General features: G+C 33.2%; 1 protein-coding gene across 1 annotated transcript; it reads left to right on the top strand.

The window, feature by feature from the left end:
• The first annotated feature begins 7,057 nt into the window (after positions 1–7,057).
• LOC136817862 (uncharacterized) lies at positions 7,058–9,299 on the top strand. The gene is made up of 5 exons (XM_067074196.1): positions 7,058–7,334; positions 7,857–7,943; positions 8,257–8,471; positions 8,899–8,963; positions 9,194–9,299. The coding sequence occupies exons 1-5, from the start codon at positions 7,058–7,060 to the stop codon at positions 9,297–9,299; spliced, it is 750 nt and encodes a 249-aa protein (XP_066930297.1).
• The last annotated feature ends 10,417 nt before the right edge of the window (positions 9,300–19,716 follow it).

Here is a 19,716-nt window from a genome sequence, read left to right as displayed (position 1 = left end):
AATTTTTCAACCTTTCCGAAATTACCGAAATTAAAAAAAGAAAAGAAAACCAAAATAAGGTCCTACAAAAAGGTGTATATAAACAAGTTTTGCATAGACATCATATTGACATATCACAAAACTAAAAACCTCGATAAATAAATAATGGTTGAAGGGTTCTTCTTAAACTTGAGGTTAAATAAGCATCAAGATATAAGTCTAAACACATTTTTAAAAATGTAGAAAACACGCTAAAAATGGGACTTTAAATTGAGAATTTTTCAAGCATAGTTTGAGTTTTTTTAAATAGAAATTGTTTGATTAATCTCAATCTTATAACTTGCCGTATTCCACTATGAAATATATAAAAAAATTAATATTTAAATGCCGATACCGAGGAATAACCACAATATAGTTTGCACTATTAATGGTGTTTTTGTATATACAAATTTAGAGAAAATTCTTTGTACTGGCATGAAATGCAGCCGCCGAATGTCCCAATTCAAATAGAGAGTCGCGAAAAACATACAGGTACTCCATACTTATTTTTCAATTCATATTTGTTGGCAAATACCAATCGATTCTTGAAAAAGTGGGTCTTGAAGCGACCATTAATACTTGCAACGTGTTTTTAAATAAAGAATTTTTCCTGGTTCTAGGGGTATCATCCATCAAATCACACACTTTCCGTCTTTCCACACCAAAAAAGCCATAATATGTGAAGAGCGTAGTGTACGAGACGTGTCAGATCCAAAACACACATTATCAACCACAACTTCGCTTGTTTTCCAACAAGCTCTATGAACGTATACATTTTGTTCCGGGTATATATGGTTGTACATTGCAGTAAGATGTCAAATTTCCGATTCGCTAAGATGATGAACAACAAGCTTACGTTTTTCTACAACATTAATTGAAGAAGACCAATCAACCAATTTGACATTGGTATTTTTCGATGTCAAAAGAATGCGTTCAATGGACATATCGGATCCATGCTGTATGGAACCTCTTGGAATCTTTTCGGGGAAATTTTGTCCTTATGGGTAAAAATTGTTCACTTAATTACGTCCGGGTAGGGCAAACACAATGCATCTAAATTTGAATCAAAACGCCTCATCAACTGACTTTTCTATACCTCTATTATTTGAAGGCTGTGATCCTAAAATGCCATTGTATCTTTCAAAACTGAACAACCAAAAGCTATACACTGGACCAAAATCAACGATACAGTCTGCCAGATGACAATGCATATGCATGTTTTGTGTACACGATTTTTACCATATATTGATTCGAATGACTTGCAAAATTTGAACAAAAGAGAATTGATTTTGTCTATGTCAGCAACAGGTAGTGCCTGGTTACACAACAACAAGGATGCTTCAACAAAAATTTTCCAGCATTCGAAGTCTTTTTTTGGCAATATTTCCATCAAACAAAAATTAGAAAATATTAATGTCCAGTTTTTGAGCTCGTCTGCGGTAAACGAATTGAAATTAAAATCTTCAATCTTACTTTCCAACGTCATTCGAACAAACAAAATTGTCAACTTCCTTTTGTATTTTGATAACATTATTTTTGTTTAGGTAATTTCTTTCCTTCCAAATTTCTATCATTTTTTTCGAAGTACCAAGAAACAAATTGTGCATTGCATCTATTATTGTCATAGAAATGGCATAAAAAATCGGGAAGACTCAGAAAAAACCGTCATCGTGTCCCTATAAACTCTCTCGACGCCGCTTTTCGGTAATAGTCGGGGATTGTTCGTATGCCTCATCTGTGCTCTGTGCCTTGAATTTGTGCGTTTTATCCCAATTCTTCTTTGGGTCAGTACTTCTTGGGTCAATTCAAAGCCACTGTAATCTTTTTTGTGCACGGACCTGAAAAAAAAAACGATTTAACATTGGGCTATTCCTTTTGATGTCTAAACAGAAGTGAAGGAACCTTTTAGACATAATTTATTTTACCAAAGTGAGTCTCTTAGCAAAATAGATAATTTAAATCCTGAAAAAGGTTCAACATTTCCCACCTCCATCTTTTGTTTTGATTCAAATATTTCCTGGAAAAGTTTCATCGACCCCTAATAGTATCCATAGATATAAAACAGGATTTTCTTTTCCTCAACTCTGATCCAGTTCCAAGATCCTCTGATGAAGTTCATTCAAAATCAAACATCACAAGTTTGTCTAAACAATCTTAATTTTATTTATTCGTATACATTGAAAGATTACATCAGTTTTAAGTTTAAACTTAAAAACTTTGAGAGTGCTTTACATGAAGGAGCAGTATATACCATGATAAAGAAAAAGAGTGGAACTGCTTCACAGTACTTTAGTTCATGTCTTCCCACTATACAATATTCAGCTGTGAAAAGAGAATGCTTTAAATAAATTCCTATTTAAGTATACCGTACAAAAAAGCCATAGGGCTCATGAAAAAAATCTAACAAATCTATCTTGAAAGATTGCAGAGATGTAATTTGGCATATATTACGTTTGTAAGGTGATCAATGGTCAAAATAAAGTCACATGGGAAGACTTTTTCACACTTGTTGCAGGCTTTGTTGCATTCTTACCTAAAAATTAAATCAAAATTTAGTTTTCAAAAGTGAGTCCAGTGAATTAGCATACCATTTTGTCCCTTCTGACAGGATTTGGTAAAATTAGGTCTTCTAGAAAAGTGACACTACCTGGAATAAACCTGCTAACATAGAAATAAGAATTATCTGGCCTTCTATTTTACTATTATGCAGAAACTCTTATTTAATCTAAAAAAAATATGCCATTCACAAGCCCTTGAAAGAGGCATGTCACATATAATAACAATAATAATCTTCATTTCAACTGACAAAAGATTTTTCTAGTGCAGTGAAAGAAAATAACATTGGTTGACGTATAAAAACTCACCAAGAATCCACAGTGTTTTCTTGATGCTGGCATGTCACATCCAACACACATTACAGCACATTGACCACTATATCTTGATAATAATCCTTCATTCCATGATTCCAGCATCTCATCTACAAGGGCTTCAAGAAAAACTATTTGTAGAGGGTTCCTGCTCCATTTTTGGAATTAACCAATAAGGATAACATTTTCCTTTTTAAAGCGGATGCTCCTGGGGAGGTTGTAATTACAGCATAAATTGCTCCAACACTGCATGTTTTGACAAACTTGTAGGGACAAAAAACCAATCACAATTTACCATAGACCCAATTGAACTCCATCATCTTGGAAAAAGTTCTGCTTATTCTCAAATTCCTTCCATACTTTCCATCGTATATATCAGTCATGATGTTTGGGTCTGACACTCGTGTCTTCATGATAAACACTGCTCACGAAAACCAGCTCTGGAAAAGAGTCGCTGAAGACTCCACTTCAATGGTTTGTAGCAGTAGGTTTTATAGGGGATCAACTTAGTGATATTTCCATAAGTTACTTTTTTCTAGCAACTCTTGTCCACACTTGACCCTTCTTGCTTTTTGTGTATGATTTGGATATGCTACATTGGTGCACTGTTTGGAAATACGTTCACCCATTAAATTTCGGCTGCATTTATCCAGTCATATAACGAAAAAACATTTATGCAAACCACATAAGTTTGAAGCCATCTTTCTTATCTTTCTTATGCAATTGTTGAAGAGATAAAGACTTGAGGAAACGTAGCAGCGATGGCACCTCAAGATTGAACAGTTTTCCAATATCTTGAAAAGGTGATATAAGAACTTATCAATATTTCTATAGCTGTGTCAGTTATGTTAAAATAGTATGCCAAGAGATATGAAACAAATCCATGTACTCTATACCAACTGTTTTTTTTATAATCGAGCTGTATTATAGAGCTATCAAGATCATGAGCAAAGTCATCTTCCTCTTCATAATTATTCTAGACATTTCTAGCAAGCTTGTAGCTGATATATTATTTTGATTGGTATCGTTTTCATCAGTTACAGAGTTTTCATCATCAGAAAAAAGTGATTGATCATGTTCCTTGTCAATCCTTCCCTTGCAAATTTTGATGGTGTCTTTGTAAGTAACGAGAAGCATAAGAATTATGACATTTTGGACATTTTCGATTCCTGAAACAAAAAGAAAAAAATAAATTTCTAAAATTTTGGTAACATAGCAAATTAAATTGACAGTTAGTCACACTAGCGTCCCGCCGAAATACGTATCAAAGATTAATGATGCTCTCAAGCAAAGAAATGCGCCGCCAAACTTCTAAGGGGATTCCTGAAAAAATAACCCGGCGCTTTTTAATGAAATTAACATTTTCAAAAACTTTGAGAAATTGCCTAAAATTTGAGCCATAGATGAAAAAATTTGAGCCAAGCCAACCTTGAAAACTAATTTGAAGATCAACTTCCCAAGAAAAAGATCTACGGGGGAGGCGAAACCCACCTAGATCCGCGGACCACCGGATAGGCCGGATAGGCTATCTCCCGGAAATTTCGCCGGACCTCAAACAATGACCCATTTACATGTGCGGAATTGTTTTTACTTTAGCTTATAAACAAGGCCTTAAAAATCGAAGCGCTGTCTCGGGAATTGAATGACAAATTTTGGTTGGTTGATTTTGTCTGCTGCATGTTTTATTTTGTTTCAAACTTTCAAGTTTTAATTAATATTGTCTTTCGAACTTGATTCAGGTAACTCTCCCTTGTTGTTGAAATGTATCCTGTAGATGACTGATGTTGTTTTTTCTGAAAGCTTAATTTCCTAGTGTGACTAACTGATTGACACTTTCGATATCAAAAGATTTTTCTATTCTCGAAAATACTTGTGCCATACCACCGTGATATACCGTGAGATTTGGTAACTTGCATCAGTGGAGGCTAACATGCATAGTTGTATTTTAAAGACCAGCCAGGTCTTTCATTCATTTGAGGGCTATTATGCATGTTAGCCTCCACTGGATGCAAGTTACCCAATCTCACGGTAGAGGTAGTAGGAATGACCTTCTTATTTATTTCTGTCACTCCTATTTTTTTTTATTCTGGGGAACTGTCTGTTAATTTTGAGAAATCCTAAATTAATATAATCTGTAATTCTGCTGAACACAATAAAAAAAGGATAGAGGATTCATGATAATAGGATGGATAGGAGTGAAAATATTAGCTAAAGTATGCAAAAAAATTTCAATACCTTTGCTCACTAGAAGAGATTGAAGTTTCATTAGAACTGGAATGCAAATCAGGAACAGAAGAAGCAGGAGAGTGATCCATAATACTTAAAAATTTTACAGTGATTATTTGCAGGCGGGCGGCAGGTTGTGTTGTCAGGCTGTCTGGTTGGGAACCTGGTTTGCATAGGTTACCTAATGCTTATCTCCAATTTGAAAACACGCTATGTAGTTCGGCGGACATAAAATCAACTTTATGCAAAGTATTATTCCAGCCAGCGCTTTCGATCGGGGAAAATAGCGTAAATTTGTAGGTGACGGAAACATCAAATTTCCAGACTACTTATATTATTTTGTATTTACACAAACTTTGAAATTCAAAACAATTTTAATAATATTTTACAAAAATAACAATATTTAGAGATAAATAATGAAGAATAAGTCCTTAGTATTTTTTAAAAATGTATTTTTTTTTTCAAATAAAATAGTGGACCAGTCTGTCATTTTACGTACCATGCACAACAAACAGTCGAGTACTATTGCAAATTAGGAGAAATGCGGGTATTTCGCTTAAATAGGATGAATTATCCTAAATAAGATAAAATCGATAGCTTAGTTAGGAGAAATAGAAGAAAAAGTTGATTTTCTGAACAACTTCAGAGATCCGCGTCTTTTTAACTCTCTGAATCAATTATACTCATAAGGAAGATCATGTTAGGCCAAATGTTAGCTTCTTATCAGCGCGGAGTAAAAAAATATTAAACATTTATCCTATTTTGGATAAAATATACAAATTAGGAGAAATAATGCTTTTGTTACACGCTTTGCCGTATGAAAAATATGAGCGTGAATGAAAAGTGTCGAAGGACGAGAAAGTGTTCATTCTCCTTGACACAAACCACACAAACGTAAATTGCGCAAATGTGTCTACTACAATAGGATAAGTTTATTTATATCTAAGTTTCTATTTCTTCAAAACATCGTTACGAGCAAAGTTTTTACTAAGAGAGTTTGATGCATAAAATCTGAAGTTTGTCAAAAGTTGAATAACTTCTGAACGCACGCTGACTGATGGATCAAACTTCACAAGCATACTATACTGGCTCCAAATTTCTTAAATTTATGCAAAGCTTGACGCGGATCTCTGAATTTGTTCAGAAAATCAACTTTTTCTGCTATTTCTCCTAACTAAGCTATCGATTTTATCTTATTTAGGATAAATCATCCTATTTAAGCGAAATACACGCATTTCTCCTAGTTTGCAATAGTACCTGACTGACAAATTGGCGCACTTTTTATGATTATGAAAACCGCTGACAACAGGGTACAGCGGCTGTACAGGTAGAAGATTGTGGTTGTCCCAAAGAAACATTATAATTAGCTCTGTATTAAAAAAAGATTACTCGAAGATTCCATTCCTGTTATGCCAACATTAAGAATTTGAAGGACTTCAGAATCAATCTCTACATCAATTCAATGTGTTTTGCTGGAAAAACGGGGAGTATTTACTTGATTTTGATTTTAATGATAAATGGTATTATTACATATGAGTTTAGGCTGAACATGTCAACCTGCCTTCAGGCAAAAGTCAAACCCCTCAAACACTAGGTCTCATTCTCCCTGTGACTGATGAAACATATTAAAATGCTTGAACTGCATGTTTCAAGTCCTTTTTACTTTCGACCCTTTGGCAGCAGCAGTAGAAAGTGAAGATCTATAATATTATAATAACCTGAAATTTTCTATTTGGAAAGACATTACTTCAAGTAACAATTTTTTTATTTTTAAATAAGTTTCATTAAATTCTCCTTTTGTAAAGTGTCCACCTGATTATTATTATAATCATGGTATCCTTTTTAAGAAGAGATATAACATTTAATTACAATATTGTGACATGCTTTTGAACTGCTCTGGTGCTTAAAATCTTTCAATTTTACGTTTTTGTAGGACTGACACAATGATGCCTAGTGATGTTGATGATTTATTTGGTGATGATTCATCTTCTGAGAACGGGCAAGTGCAGAATTCACTTTCTGGTGATAATGATAATGATATAGTCAATCCAACCAGCCACGACGATGAAGATGGAGTATCCATGTCACAAAGGCAAAGAAACAAGATAAGAAACAAGAAGAGAAAACGATCTATCTTATTATCTGGTTCCACCACCCCACTGCACAAGAAGCAGCAAAAACACAAAGATCCTGCAAGTACGCCAACTTCAAAACAATGCAAATGTGAGATATTTTTTTAAACTTGAAAAGTTTTTTAGAAAGGTTTCTGTAGTTTGGCAGCAATCGAAAATATGTTCTGCTTGAGTCAAAAATCTTCTTAAAATTGAGTCAGTCGGTAAGGGTAGTAAATTTAGTCTAGTTTTTTTTTGGAAAATGGTTTCAAAGTATAGTTTTTAATAATTATTCGCTCGCTTGATAAAAATTCCGACTTGTCTGACTAGGAATCTATGTCTGCCAAGTTGGTCGATCGGCTGACGCGAACGGAACATATTTTTGATTTCTCCTTTACTAGGTAGAAACAAAATTCAGTGTGAGTGGAAGGGAGGTACCTAGAATTTTTGGCATAGAATTATAAAGGACAGGGGTTCTCTTAAATGAACACCAACAAAAAAGGAGTAGGGGTCTTAAAATTGATTGAAAAAAATAATTACAAACATAATTTTTGAATGTTCCTTTCCCAAATTTAAAAACTTATTGTGCATTCCTTTTTTTAATATTTTAACTTTTAAAAATTCTTATTTTTAGCTCCTCCTATCATTCCTGAAATGCCTATTGTACCTAGACACACAGGGGATACGGAAACACAATCTTGGTCATCACAAGGAATAGCATGTGAGTAACAACAGGCATTGAATTAAGGATTCAAAAGTGTATTGCACTTAAGTATTTTGGTAAACAAAGTGAACTAATAAGCCCCCCGTTGGCGTGAAAGTTTCTCTTTTTCACGTTGTGTTTTTACAAATTTGATGTTTTGTTGGTAAAACTAGTACATTTAATTTACTGGGTCTTACAGTACAGGCCATTTTAGGCCTTTTTATGGGTCTGATTATTGGATGCTGCCCCTTTACAAAATCTTCCTCGTAAAAAAATATCTAAATAAATGCTAGGCGAGTAAGTAAGCTATGACTATGTTTTGTTTTCACAGGCTTCAATGATTATGACATAGACCGGATGAGCACCAAGCAGTTTAAACTAATCCTGCGTATGGACACAATGGAAAAGAAGTACGAAAGCTTGGAACGGAAGTATGAAAAGATGGAAGAGAAATTTTCCAATATGAAAGAAGATCTAGTGGAAAAAATGAAAGAAATGGAACAGTCGAGGAAGAAAAAAAAAGTAGAAGTCCGCAAATGTACTAAAGTAAGTAAATATTATTTTGGATATTGGTTACTATGTGAGGCAAATTCTGGTTTTTGGTCTATGATCACTTTCTCTTGTTAAGGTTCCTGACCCCCCTCAAATGTGCAGAAAATGTTGGTCTTTACTCCACAAACTTGATTACGTAATCATAAACAAGACTAATCTGAGCCGATCCATTATAAGTAATATATAAACAAACCAAAGGAATGGATACAAAGTAGAAATATTGGTAATTTTATGGAATTAGCAAAAAAGGGTCAAAACACGTCATACAGGTAGACAGATGATCATTTTGTTTTCCCCCATGCTGTCGTATAAAAAGGATTATTAAACCAAAATTTGGGTACATTGTTTGTTTTAGAGGGGGGTCAGGATTAGGCAACCTGATGGTATAGCACTAAGTTGTATCACACTAACTCTTTTTCAGGCAAATGTGAAATCTTGCTATATCACTTTGAAGACGAAAGGAAAAGAATTTGATTTTAATGCAAGGTATGTGAAACATTTTAAAATGATTGATACTTTGAAAAGGGATGGCCAATCTTCTTTATTTATTAGATGTTTTTCCATTGTTAAATTATGAGAAGAAAATTATAATAATATCATAAACGCATTTTTATTTTCTTTAAAGTACAAAGCCCTTTGTAAGATATTATTGTTTGTTATCCCTTTTTCAAAATATACAAGATATATACCTGCTCTTATGTCTATGCCTTTTTCAGTGTACTTAGTGGATCAAACAAAGACATAGTTAAGGAACTGAAATCAGATATGGTTGGGCTTGATACTTCACTGAATGATGATGAAGCTAATGGTGAGTATGCGTGATATTTTTAGAAATGCATCAGTGCGAAAAATCAATCTGAACATTCATTATGGAGGAGTTCCAAGGGTCATAGATCATAACAAAAAGCAAAAGTGACTTTGTCCCAAAAGCATATTTAAAAAAGTGAAAATAATTTACTTTTTTGAATATCAAAGACTTTAAATGAAACTGAAAAGTAAAACTGTAAGAAGAAAAGAGTGTCTCTTGAATGAAATTGAGTGTTTCTATTTTAAATGAAGACATCCAATTGTGAATTTGTTTTAATCAGATTAAATTTTGTGAGATTAAATTTTGCCACAAATGGAGAGTTTTGACTGGCTTCTCAATTGACAATGTAATTAAAAAAATTTGCGGTGGATTTACATTACAAATTTCATCTTGCAAAGGTTAATCTGATTAAAAAGTATTTGAAAACTTCTTCACAATCGTTTTGTTTACAAAAACAACAGGAGATCATCAATACACTTTTGTTTACTGTTAAAAACCTGTATAAAAGTCAATTTATGAGCTTTCGAGCTTTCAAGCTGTCATCAGCATATATTTCAGAGTATCACACGAGAGAGTCAGAGTGTCACAAACTCAAACCACTACTATATATCTACAATCGTTTTACTAAACAACTAATCAAATGATCCTATCATTGATGTGAAGTGATTTTGAAATTAGATTTATTTTGTTAAGTAACAATGAATTGTCTTTTCTTTTTCTATCAGCTGCTGCTATCTCAACATACTACAATTCGGTAAAATACTACGTTTCCAAGAGAAACGATGAAAATCGGAATGCAGCAAAATTGAACGGGAGAAAGACCTCAGTAAGTTTCAATGATTCATGCTACTCAATAAATTATATCAACAATATCATTTTTAAGGTTATCCAGGGGTATCAAATCTTATTTACTATTGTACTTTTAGCTATTAAAAACACAATTCCTGTTTGTATTTACCAAAACAACACCATACACAGATTTATTAATACATTATGAAATCATGAAATCATACTGTTATCTCTGATTTTGGTGCTAGTAGTAGTTTTTTGATTTTGCATTCTATTTCAAGGATACAAATAGAAATCTGATAAATGTCAAGCAAATTATCACCATCAAATTTTTCTTGTTTATTCAGAAGTTGAACAAACGCAAGGAAGCCTTGGCTCGTGGACCATTTAAAGATTCCCACAAAAAGAAGGCAACAACAGTAATGGTGATGGACTTCATGTCATCAGAGGAAGACGAGCCGGATGGCACTTTCAGCGTTCGACCTTTGAGATGGAGATCTGTGTCTTGTGATACAATTTTTGAACGGTTGGATGAGTTTACCAGGGATAACATGTCTGCCAATTCAAAGAGACAGATGGTGAAACGTAAAGTTGGCCTCATCAGCGGAAGAGGTAAACCTAATGAACTTCCAAAGGATACTGAATGGGCTGTGCGCCAAGAACATTAAGATAAAAATGATATCTAAAGGGAACAAATCTTTGCAGGAATTTGATTTTGCACATCTTGGGCTCTTAATATTCTTATGTTATATATTTTTAGAAACTTAAAACGAAAACTTATTTTTTTGTATATTTGTAAGATTTTTTTCTAACTAAACCAGGGGCTAACTTTATTATAACATAATATTACCTCCATCTTCATGATTTTTTGAAACTTACATTTCTTTTGTTTGCTTTATTTCGTTTTTATTTATGTACAACTTTGGAAGTTTTCTTGTTCAAAAATATTTATGTGCACTAGATAGAGGACAGTATATTGAAAAATCGTTTTCAGGATTTCGTACAAAATATCGCTAGCCTTACTTGAGCTTGATTTGAAACTTCGAATAAGCATATTCCGCTCGGTGTATTTAAGGGCGAACACACGTGTTTGAAAAAGATTTTTTTTATAGATTTTTCAATCGTGAATAAAATGATTTTATCATTCGAATTTCGCAAAACAAAGTACATATTTGAAGTCTCCATTAAATTTCGCGTTTTTTTATGTATATATGATCAAGATAATTATTAAAACATAATTACTAATTTGTGGAAAAATGCAAGAATTCTCGAATTTACAAGTGAATTCTTGAATTGCATGAGTAATTTTTCTAATTGGGCATTGAAAATTTGACATTATCTTAAACCCATGTTTTGTAATGTGTTTTCAATAATTCGCATAGAAAAGTCTTAATAGATGAAAGTTTATAATAAAGTTTTGGCGCTCAAAGTTCACTAAAATTCCATTTTTTTACTGACGTAAGCCTTTATAGAGTGAATTCCATTGTTTGGAGCCGATAAAACCTTTGCAAATTGTTGAAATTCTTATTATACTATACACTACTTTTTGTTGAAATCGAAATTTTTCGAGATACTTTGATACTATCCATGCAATAACGATTTAAAGGTAATTTGGTAGCATTTCGTTGCTGATAAGATTTTACAGACTAATTTTCCAGATCTCTTTTTCACGTAACGAGCAAACAATGTTTTCAATAGATCACACAACTAAAGAGTTAAATGGGACCTATAGGATATAAAAGACCTATTTAATTAAATTAAAAGAGTACCAAATGTTCAATAACTTCAATAGATATAATGAACCTTTGGTAGGTAGATAAAAAACTTCCTTCGATAAATGGTTTTTAAAAACAGTATTGTCCAAGATTCAAGGGCACCCAAAACTGTTCATCCAACTGCTCTTTTGTTTCCATTATATGAATGGGAATTAAAGAAATGAAAACTCTTATTTATTTCTTATTGATTTATATCGTATAATAGCCACTTTATTTCGAAAACCTGTACGAAAAAACCAAGACCCATTGATTTGCTTCTCGTTGTCATAGATACACCCGAATCGAAATTTTAGCCAGAAAGAGAGAAAAACTCAAAGAATCAGCCCTTAGATACACCGAGCGAGACTGTTTCCCAAAAATAGTTGGCTTTTAATAAATTTTCCATCCTTTATGAGTTTATTTTTGATAACATATTTTTATTAATTATGATCGACAGTTTATGTTTATCCTTGTTTGAAAAAGGAAAGTTGACTTAAGAAAAGGCTTTTTGTTCGTTCTCATCTGCTTGTGCCCACTAGAAAAATTTTTTTTGAGATCTTGATTTCTTTTAAAATGACCGTATGAAATCGGGAAAATCGTTTCTTTCAAAATATTGGGAAATTCGCAAATGTGACTTTCTTGTGTGTTTCAATCTTTCGAAATATGACCTTTTCATAATTTTAACGATATTAAGAAAATGATCTTATCAGAAGTTTTAAGATTTTAAATGTCATATTTGCAAGATCCAAAAATATAGCGAAAGATGAACTTTTTACATTCAAAAAACACCAGGAAATTTGATATTTTAAATTTTGGAAATTTGATATTTTAAATTTTGGAAATTTAGAAAATGTCACACAATGAGCTTTCCAATTTTGGAAAATTTGATATTTCCATTCCTCAAGAAATCCCAAAAAAGATGAATTTTAAAACATAAAAAAAGACCAGGAAATTTGATATTTCAAATTTTGGAAATTTAGAAAATGTCACACAATGAGGTTTACAATTTTGGAAAATTTGATATTTCCATATGTTCTTAAAGTTCCAAAAATCTGGAATTTCCAGACATTTTTAGGAATTTTTTGGGATTTCAAATGTATTGGAAATTTGACTTTTCGCCCAGTGTTAAGCATGATAGGCAAGAATAAACAATCCTAAAAACTTTACAAATAAAATGGAAGTCTAAAAACATATTCAATTTTTATTCAGTATATGCATTGGCAAGGTAAACACAAAAATATCTTCGACAAACCAACCTTTCGAAAGGATGTTCCACCGTCTTGCTACATTTGTGGTATCAATGAGTCTTCCAATAAAGCATGATAGGCAAGAATAAACAATCCTAAAAACTTTATAAATAAAATGAAAGCCTAAAAAGATACTAAATTTCAATTCAGTAAATGGATTGGCAAGGTAAACACAAAGGAATCTTAGAAAAACCAACTTTTCCATAGGATGTTTCACCGTATTGCTACATTCGTGGTATCAATGAGTCTTCCAATAAAGCATGTTAGGCAAGAATAAACAATCCTATAAACTTTACAAATAGAATGAAAGCCTAAAAAGATATTCAATTTCCATTCAGTGTATGGATTGGCAAAATAAATACAAAGGAGTCTTTGAAAAACCAACCTTTACATAGGATTTTCAACCGTTATTCGACTTTCATGGCATCTATGAGATTTCAAGTTAAGCATGATAGGCAAGAATAAACAATCCTAAAAACTTTACAAATAAAATGGAAGTCTAAAAACATATTCAATTTTCATTCAGTATATGCATTGGCAAGGTAAACACAAAGGAATCTTCGAAAAACCAACCTTTCCAAAGGATGTTCCACCGTCTTGCTACATTCATGGTATCAATGAGTTTTCCAATAAAGCATGATAGGCAAGAATAAACAATCCTAAAAACTTTACAAATAAAATGGAAGTCACCCTCGACTCCATGGCTTATCTAGCCCCCTTACGCTATTGATGATTCTGATGGACGCGTTGACGGGGGATATAAGCCCTGGTGCGCTTTAAAAACGAAAGTACTTTTAGGCATGTACGCGAAAACGTATGTCGATTAGCATAATCCCGCCATTTTACAAATTCCGAGAATTTGAAAAAATCAAAACAAGCTAAATATGTAATGAATGGCTGATGTAAATAGTAAATTTAAAGTCAAAGAGAGATTTTCAACAAGAAGAAGTTGAAGTATGAAGAACTCTTGGCAAACCAATCAATTGACAAAATTGCAAAATGTCATTTAAATGAAACTTGATTGGCAGAGAAAGATACTACGAGACCTTGATAAGCAGTCTATCCCTGCACCTGAGCGAACTGGAACTGCTTGTAAAACGATTTTTTACAGAAAGACAAATGGAAAATAGTTTAAAGATTCACTCGAAAAGACCCTCTGCTGTCCACATATAATTGTTTTGCTTGAACTGATTTCCAACAGCAATCTTGCATGTTTCTTTATAATCTGATCACTCGTGATGAATGACTGACTGATGATTATACATTTTGACATCTATCTTGTCCATGACCATGGGCATCAGGAGTATGAAAAAGAAAAAAGCATACATCTCCAGTGATTGCTTTACTGGTAGTCAAAATGAACTGATCGGTGAAGAAGCTTTTTCAGAAAACTTGAGACTACGTACAAACAAACTCACTGCAAAAATGTTCTGGTTATGGTTTATACAATTAAAAGCTTGGCAATTATGTGAACAATTCTAATCAACTGATGAATGTGTGAAAGCAAGAAACTTCAAGTATTGAAAAAGAAATAAATCTGTTTCTTTAATGTTTACCATGAAACAATTCTTTAAACATATCCTATTACCAGACTGAAAATTTATTTATATTGACCGTAAATGTCAAAAAGTATACAAACTAGTATGGTACAGTGTGTATATTGGACTAAATTTGACAAAGAATGTTAGAGCTGGAAGTAGTTTTTTTATCGGGATAAAATTTATGCAAACATATAACAAATCTGTCATCTAGATTATCAATTATGACATGTTAGACTTTTTTGGATTTCAGTTGAATCTATTCTGACCTAAAGATTATGTTTTCACTGTCGTCATCAATGTTCTGATTTGCTACATAACAAAATTTTTGGAAAGTTTTCCATAGAGGACATAGAGTCTTCAGTTTTTAACCTATTTTGAGGATAAAATCAAATAGGAATACAGTCTAAAGTAACATTGACAGATTTTTTTTCATAAGCTGTATTAAGTGTCAAATTTTATCATTTTATAGATGAATATTTCTGGACATTGTTTCAAAAGATAGCAATCAACTACATTTTGGTCAAAATTCCAGAATAGAACTTTAAGATTATATATGTCTTTTTAGTTCAAGTTCTGTTATTTTGATACAAAATGATTGAGAAATTTACTACAAAAAATTGAATACATATCTCTGCTTTTTTTTTTGTAAATGTCACATTTTGTTTGGAGCAAAGCTGTTTTATTTTAAAGCATCTGATACTTTGAAGCTGAAAGGACTGATAAAACAAGATTAATTTTTGGAACTTTTTTCAATCAAAAATTAGGAACCATTAAAGGCAAAAATAAAATTTGGAATTATTGTACTTTACCTTCACTGTTCTCGAGACTTGACAAAATTGATAATAATACCTTGAAGGAAGAAATTTTGGCAGGAATTTAATTTGGCGGATGGTTGAAAAAGTTTTTTCAGAGGAATTTAATTTGGCAGATTGCTAGAAAAAAGAAATTAGGCGAGAATTTAATTTGGCGGTTGAAGGAAATTTTTGGCCAAAAATTGTTACCAAATAAGCTAAAACCTGTTTTTAAGGCCTGAAATAGCACAAATTTGGAGAATACACGAGATAAAGAATTTAATTTGACGTATGGCGGAATTTTTGGTAAATCCGCCAAAATTTATTTCCGTCATAATTTATTCCTTTAAGGTAGTCCTTGATTACAATCGACTTCTTTTTAATATTGAAATTCAACAAAATCTAATATTATTTTCATTTCCCATGAACATTTTTCATAGGACCAGTAAATATATCTAACTTTTTTTGTTAATTGAATAAAACGAAATTATTAAAGTTTCATGTAAAATATATTCCTGCAGATTTCTTTTGATCATCTGCCAAATCTCTAAAAAACTTATTACGCCATGTTTTTATTATCAAAACCCTGAGTTGAAAATCGTTTAAAGATTCACAAGAAAAATCTTAAAAATGGCACGTATAAAGATTCACACAAGAATATCAAATTCATTTTACTAGTCAGAAAACTCTTATTAATTAGAATTTAATTCCAAACTCTATACAATGATTCATAGCTAGCATTAAAATTTTCATAAAATTTCAAATGGGTATTTTACATAATTCAATGTGTTCTCTAAATAAACAAATAAATTCTTAATGAATGATGATATAGTATAACAGAACAAAATTCACATGGCTCGCACCCCCCCCGCCTGAGCGGGGGGAGCTACACCTCAAATTTGCCATATAAGAGGTGGGAGCTGTTTGTTTTTCTTGACAGGCGGGGGGAGCTCTATCTTGGGGGGGGGACCTGCATAATTTTATGTAACTCTGGGGGCTAAATAACACTTCCTAAATATTTTTCTTTACTGTTTTTAATTTCTCTAAAAAACCTTTATGTCTTCATGCGAAGTGTGATCTGATCCTTAGAAGTGCACACATATGTAAAATAGAGCTTTGGAAATCCTTGCAGGGTTCCCAGCGGTCAGGGAAAACCTGGAAAACCTGGAAAAAGGACTGCTTTTAGAAAAGTCAGGCAAAACCTGGAAAAGTCAGGGAAATTTTTTTCCGAATGCCTTGAATTTGATGATTTTTAGCCAATCTAGGAATCTCTTCTTTTCAAATTTTTCTTGTCGGACCCAACCATGGTGGGGTCCTCCAAATAATCATGATAATTGTCAGGGGAAAAGGGTGGATTTTTTAACCAAAGTCAGGGGGAAATTAATCTTGGAAACTGCCTCTTGGCACTATTTCAGAGGGCAATTTTAAGAACTCAAGGGTGCATAAGTTGTATAATGTTAAGTTACTACTAGTTTACTTTACTGTTTATTTACTGTGTTTTCATTGACTAAATGGTAAAAATTCACATTGAAAAAAAATTATTCATCAAAAATTTTTCCCCTATTATACTGGGACCTAAAATTTTATCAGGCTGGGGGGACCTTGTTCTTAGGGGGGACCTAAATTTAGCGGGGGGACCTAGAACCCCAGTCGGAGCCATGATTCACCAAAATTAGGAAAGAAAAAGTAAGTACGCCCTTTTTTTGCTTGTAAAATTGGTTGAAAGAGAATAAAAAGAGAATTATTATTCGCTTGTTCCTTACAAAATATAAGCTGTTTCTCTCTCATAGGAAAGGAGGAAAACCCAAGCCTTTTGAATTTGATTTTTTTTCAGCCAGGGGGGGGGGTGAATGAAAAAAGTACGTACTCACCAGGGGGAGTATATAGCTATTTGCATCTGCTTGCCTATAGGGGGAGGGGTATATATATAATCAATTTTTGACATTTTAGTGGGTATATACGTACTATATGGACGGCCCCTAAGTAACAACAAAGTTCTATTTGAAACACTAATTTTTAGCATAAAAGAACCACTTTATATACTGTGCTATTTGCCCAAATTAGTTTTTGCCAAAATTAAAAATTGGATTTCTCTTCAAAACCACATTTATAAAAAATTCTATTTTATTTAGCTCTTTGCCAAAATAAGTTCTCTCCAAAGTAATTGTATTCCCCATAAATTCTTATTTTTTCGCAATTTTTGCCTCTTGCTGATTTCACCATTTTATCTCCAATATTGTCTCTTTTCGTTAAATAATTGTTTTTCAGTGAAGTGAAAGTAACAAAGATCAAGCATTTTCACTCTTAATTGTTACACAGTCCATAAAGTGTCCATCAATCTTTTCTTTCTTATTATTTAAACCAGTTAAACATCATAACATGGGCCAAATGTTTAAATTAACTTCAACTGACACTGATGACTGAGCAATGCATTTAGTTATTTAGCATCCTGGAAAACCAGGGCTAACAAATAGTGCAATCTCTCAGAGTTTTTATAGTTCATGCTTATTCCAATCAGCCAATTAGTCACAAAAGCTAGATGCAATGATGATGTTGAGGACATGATACTTTTCATGTTTTTACACACAAAAACATTATGTTGTTGTACAAAAATCTGATTGAATTCATCCTACTGCTACTGTCACTGTCGTTCATCGTTCTCAGCTGTGGTGACATGATATGGGTGGACAATTGGGAGTTTACGTTCTTGAGCTGGATGTAAAATTCTATTGGCTATTTTTGGATGAGCAGCATCAGCAGAGTCCAGCAGCAAGCATAAGCTGTGAAAATGTTTTTTATTTTATTTTTTCACATAAGCTAAAGTGAGAAGAAAGCATATTTTCAAGGTTGAAATTTCTTTAGATTTGCTGAGTGTTTTTAAAGCCAGTTAATTATAGCTTTACTGTTTTAAGACCCAGTTCACACAGTTGTTTTCTGCACCAACCCTATAACTTCACCACAAAAAAAATATCCTATCAGAGAGCCAAATTAAAAAACAGTAATTGGAGGTTGAGACTTATTGCAAGGCTACTAATTTATTTTGAGCCAGTAAAAAACCATTAAAGACAGAGGAAAGCCATTCTCTATTCCAAACAACAAACACAGTCATTTCTACTTGCATTTCCTTCCAAATGTCCCAAATCAACATTATTTTTCTTTTCCATGCCAAATGGGGGTCATACGGAGAAGAACTATTTACTTTATTTGATAAATATTTTAGTAAGGCGCTCACAGCTCGGCTGTACTTGTCTTCGCAACATATTGCCCACACTCAAGCTGCCAGAGTCCAAAGGTCGAAAAATATCAAGATTCTTGATATTTTCTCTTCTAAAGTACCAGGGCCCTAAACGATTCCTCCAATTATACGGTACTGGCCTCCTTAAGTCGCAGAATCGTTTATCGGCCCTGGCTCGCGAGGGTGAATGGAAGTCTAAAAACATATTCAATTTTTATTCAGTATATGCATTGGCAAGGTAAACACAAAGGAATCTTCGACAAACCACCTTCGAAAGGATGTTCCACCGTCTTGCTACATTTGTGGTATCAATGAGTCTTCCAATAAAGCATGATAGGCAAGAATAAACATCCTAAAAAACTTTATAAATAAAACGAAAGCCGAAAAATATTCAATTTCAATTCAGTATATGGATTGGCAAGGTAAACACAAAGGAATCTTAGAAGAACCAACCTTTCAATAGGATGTTTCACCGTATTGCTACATTCGTGGTGTCAATGAGTCTTCCAATAAAGCATGTTAGGCAAGAGAAAACAATGCTATAAACTTTACAAATAGAATGAAAGCCTAAAAAGATATTCAATTTCCATTCAGTGTATGGATTGGCAAAATAAATACAAAGGAGTCTTCGAAAAACCAACCTTTACATAGGATTTTCAACCGTTATTCGACATTCATGGCATCGATGAGATTTCCAGTTAAGCATGATAGGCAAGAATAAACAATCCTAAAAACTTTACAAATAAAATGGAAGTCCAAAAACATATTCAATTTTTATTCAGTAGATGCAGGGTTAGGGTTAGGGTTAGGGTTAGGGTTAGGGTTAGGGTTAGGGTTAGGGTTAGGGTTAGGGTTAGGGTTAGGGTTAGGGTTAGGGTTAGGGTTAGGGTTAGGGTTAGGGTTAGGGTTAGGGTTAGGGTTAGGGTTAGGGGTAGGGTACGGGTTCGCGGGTTGGGTTAGGGTCGGGTTAGGGTTTAGGGTTGGGTTAGGGTTAGGGGTAGGGGTTAGGGTTAGGGTTCGGGTTTCGGGTAGGGGTTAGGTAGGGTTAGGGTTAGGGTTAGGGTTAGGGTTCGG

This window comes from Clytia hemisphaerica, unplaced genomic scaffold, assembly GCF_902728285.1.
Source record: "Clytia hemisphaerica strain Z4C2 unplaced genomic scaffold, Clytia hemisphaerica genome assembly, whole genome shotgun sequence".
NCBI classification, from domain to species: domain Eukaryota; kingdom Metazoa; phylum Cnidaria; class Hydrozoa; order Leptothecata; family Clytiidae; genus Clytia; species Clytia hemisphaerica.
Note: the sequence above shows the minus strand (reverse complement) of the source record. Positions and strands in the feature narration are given on the sequence as shown.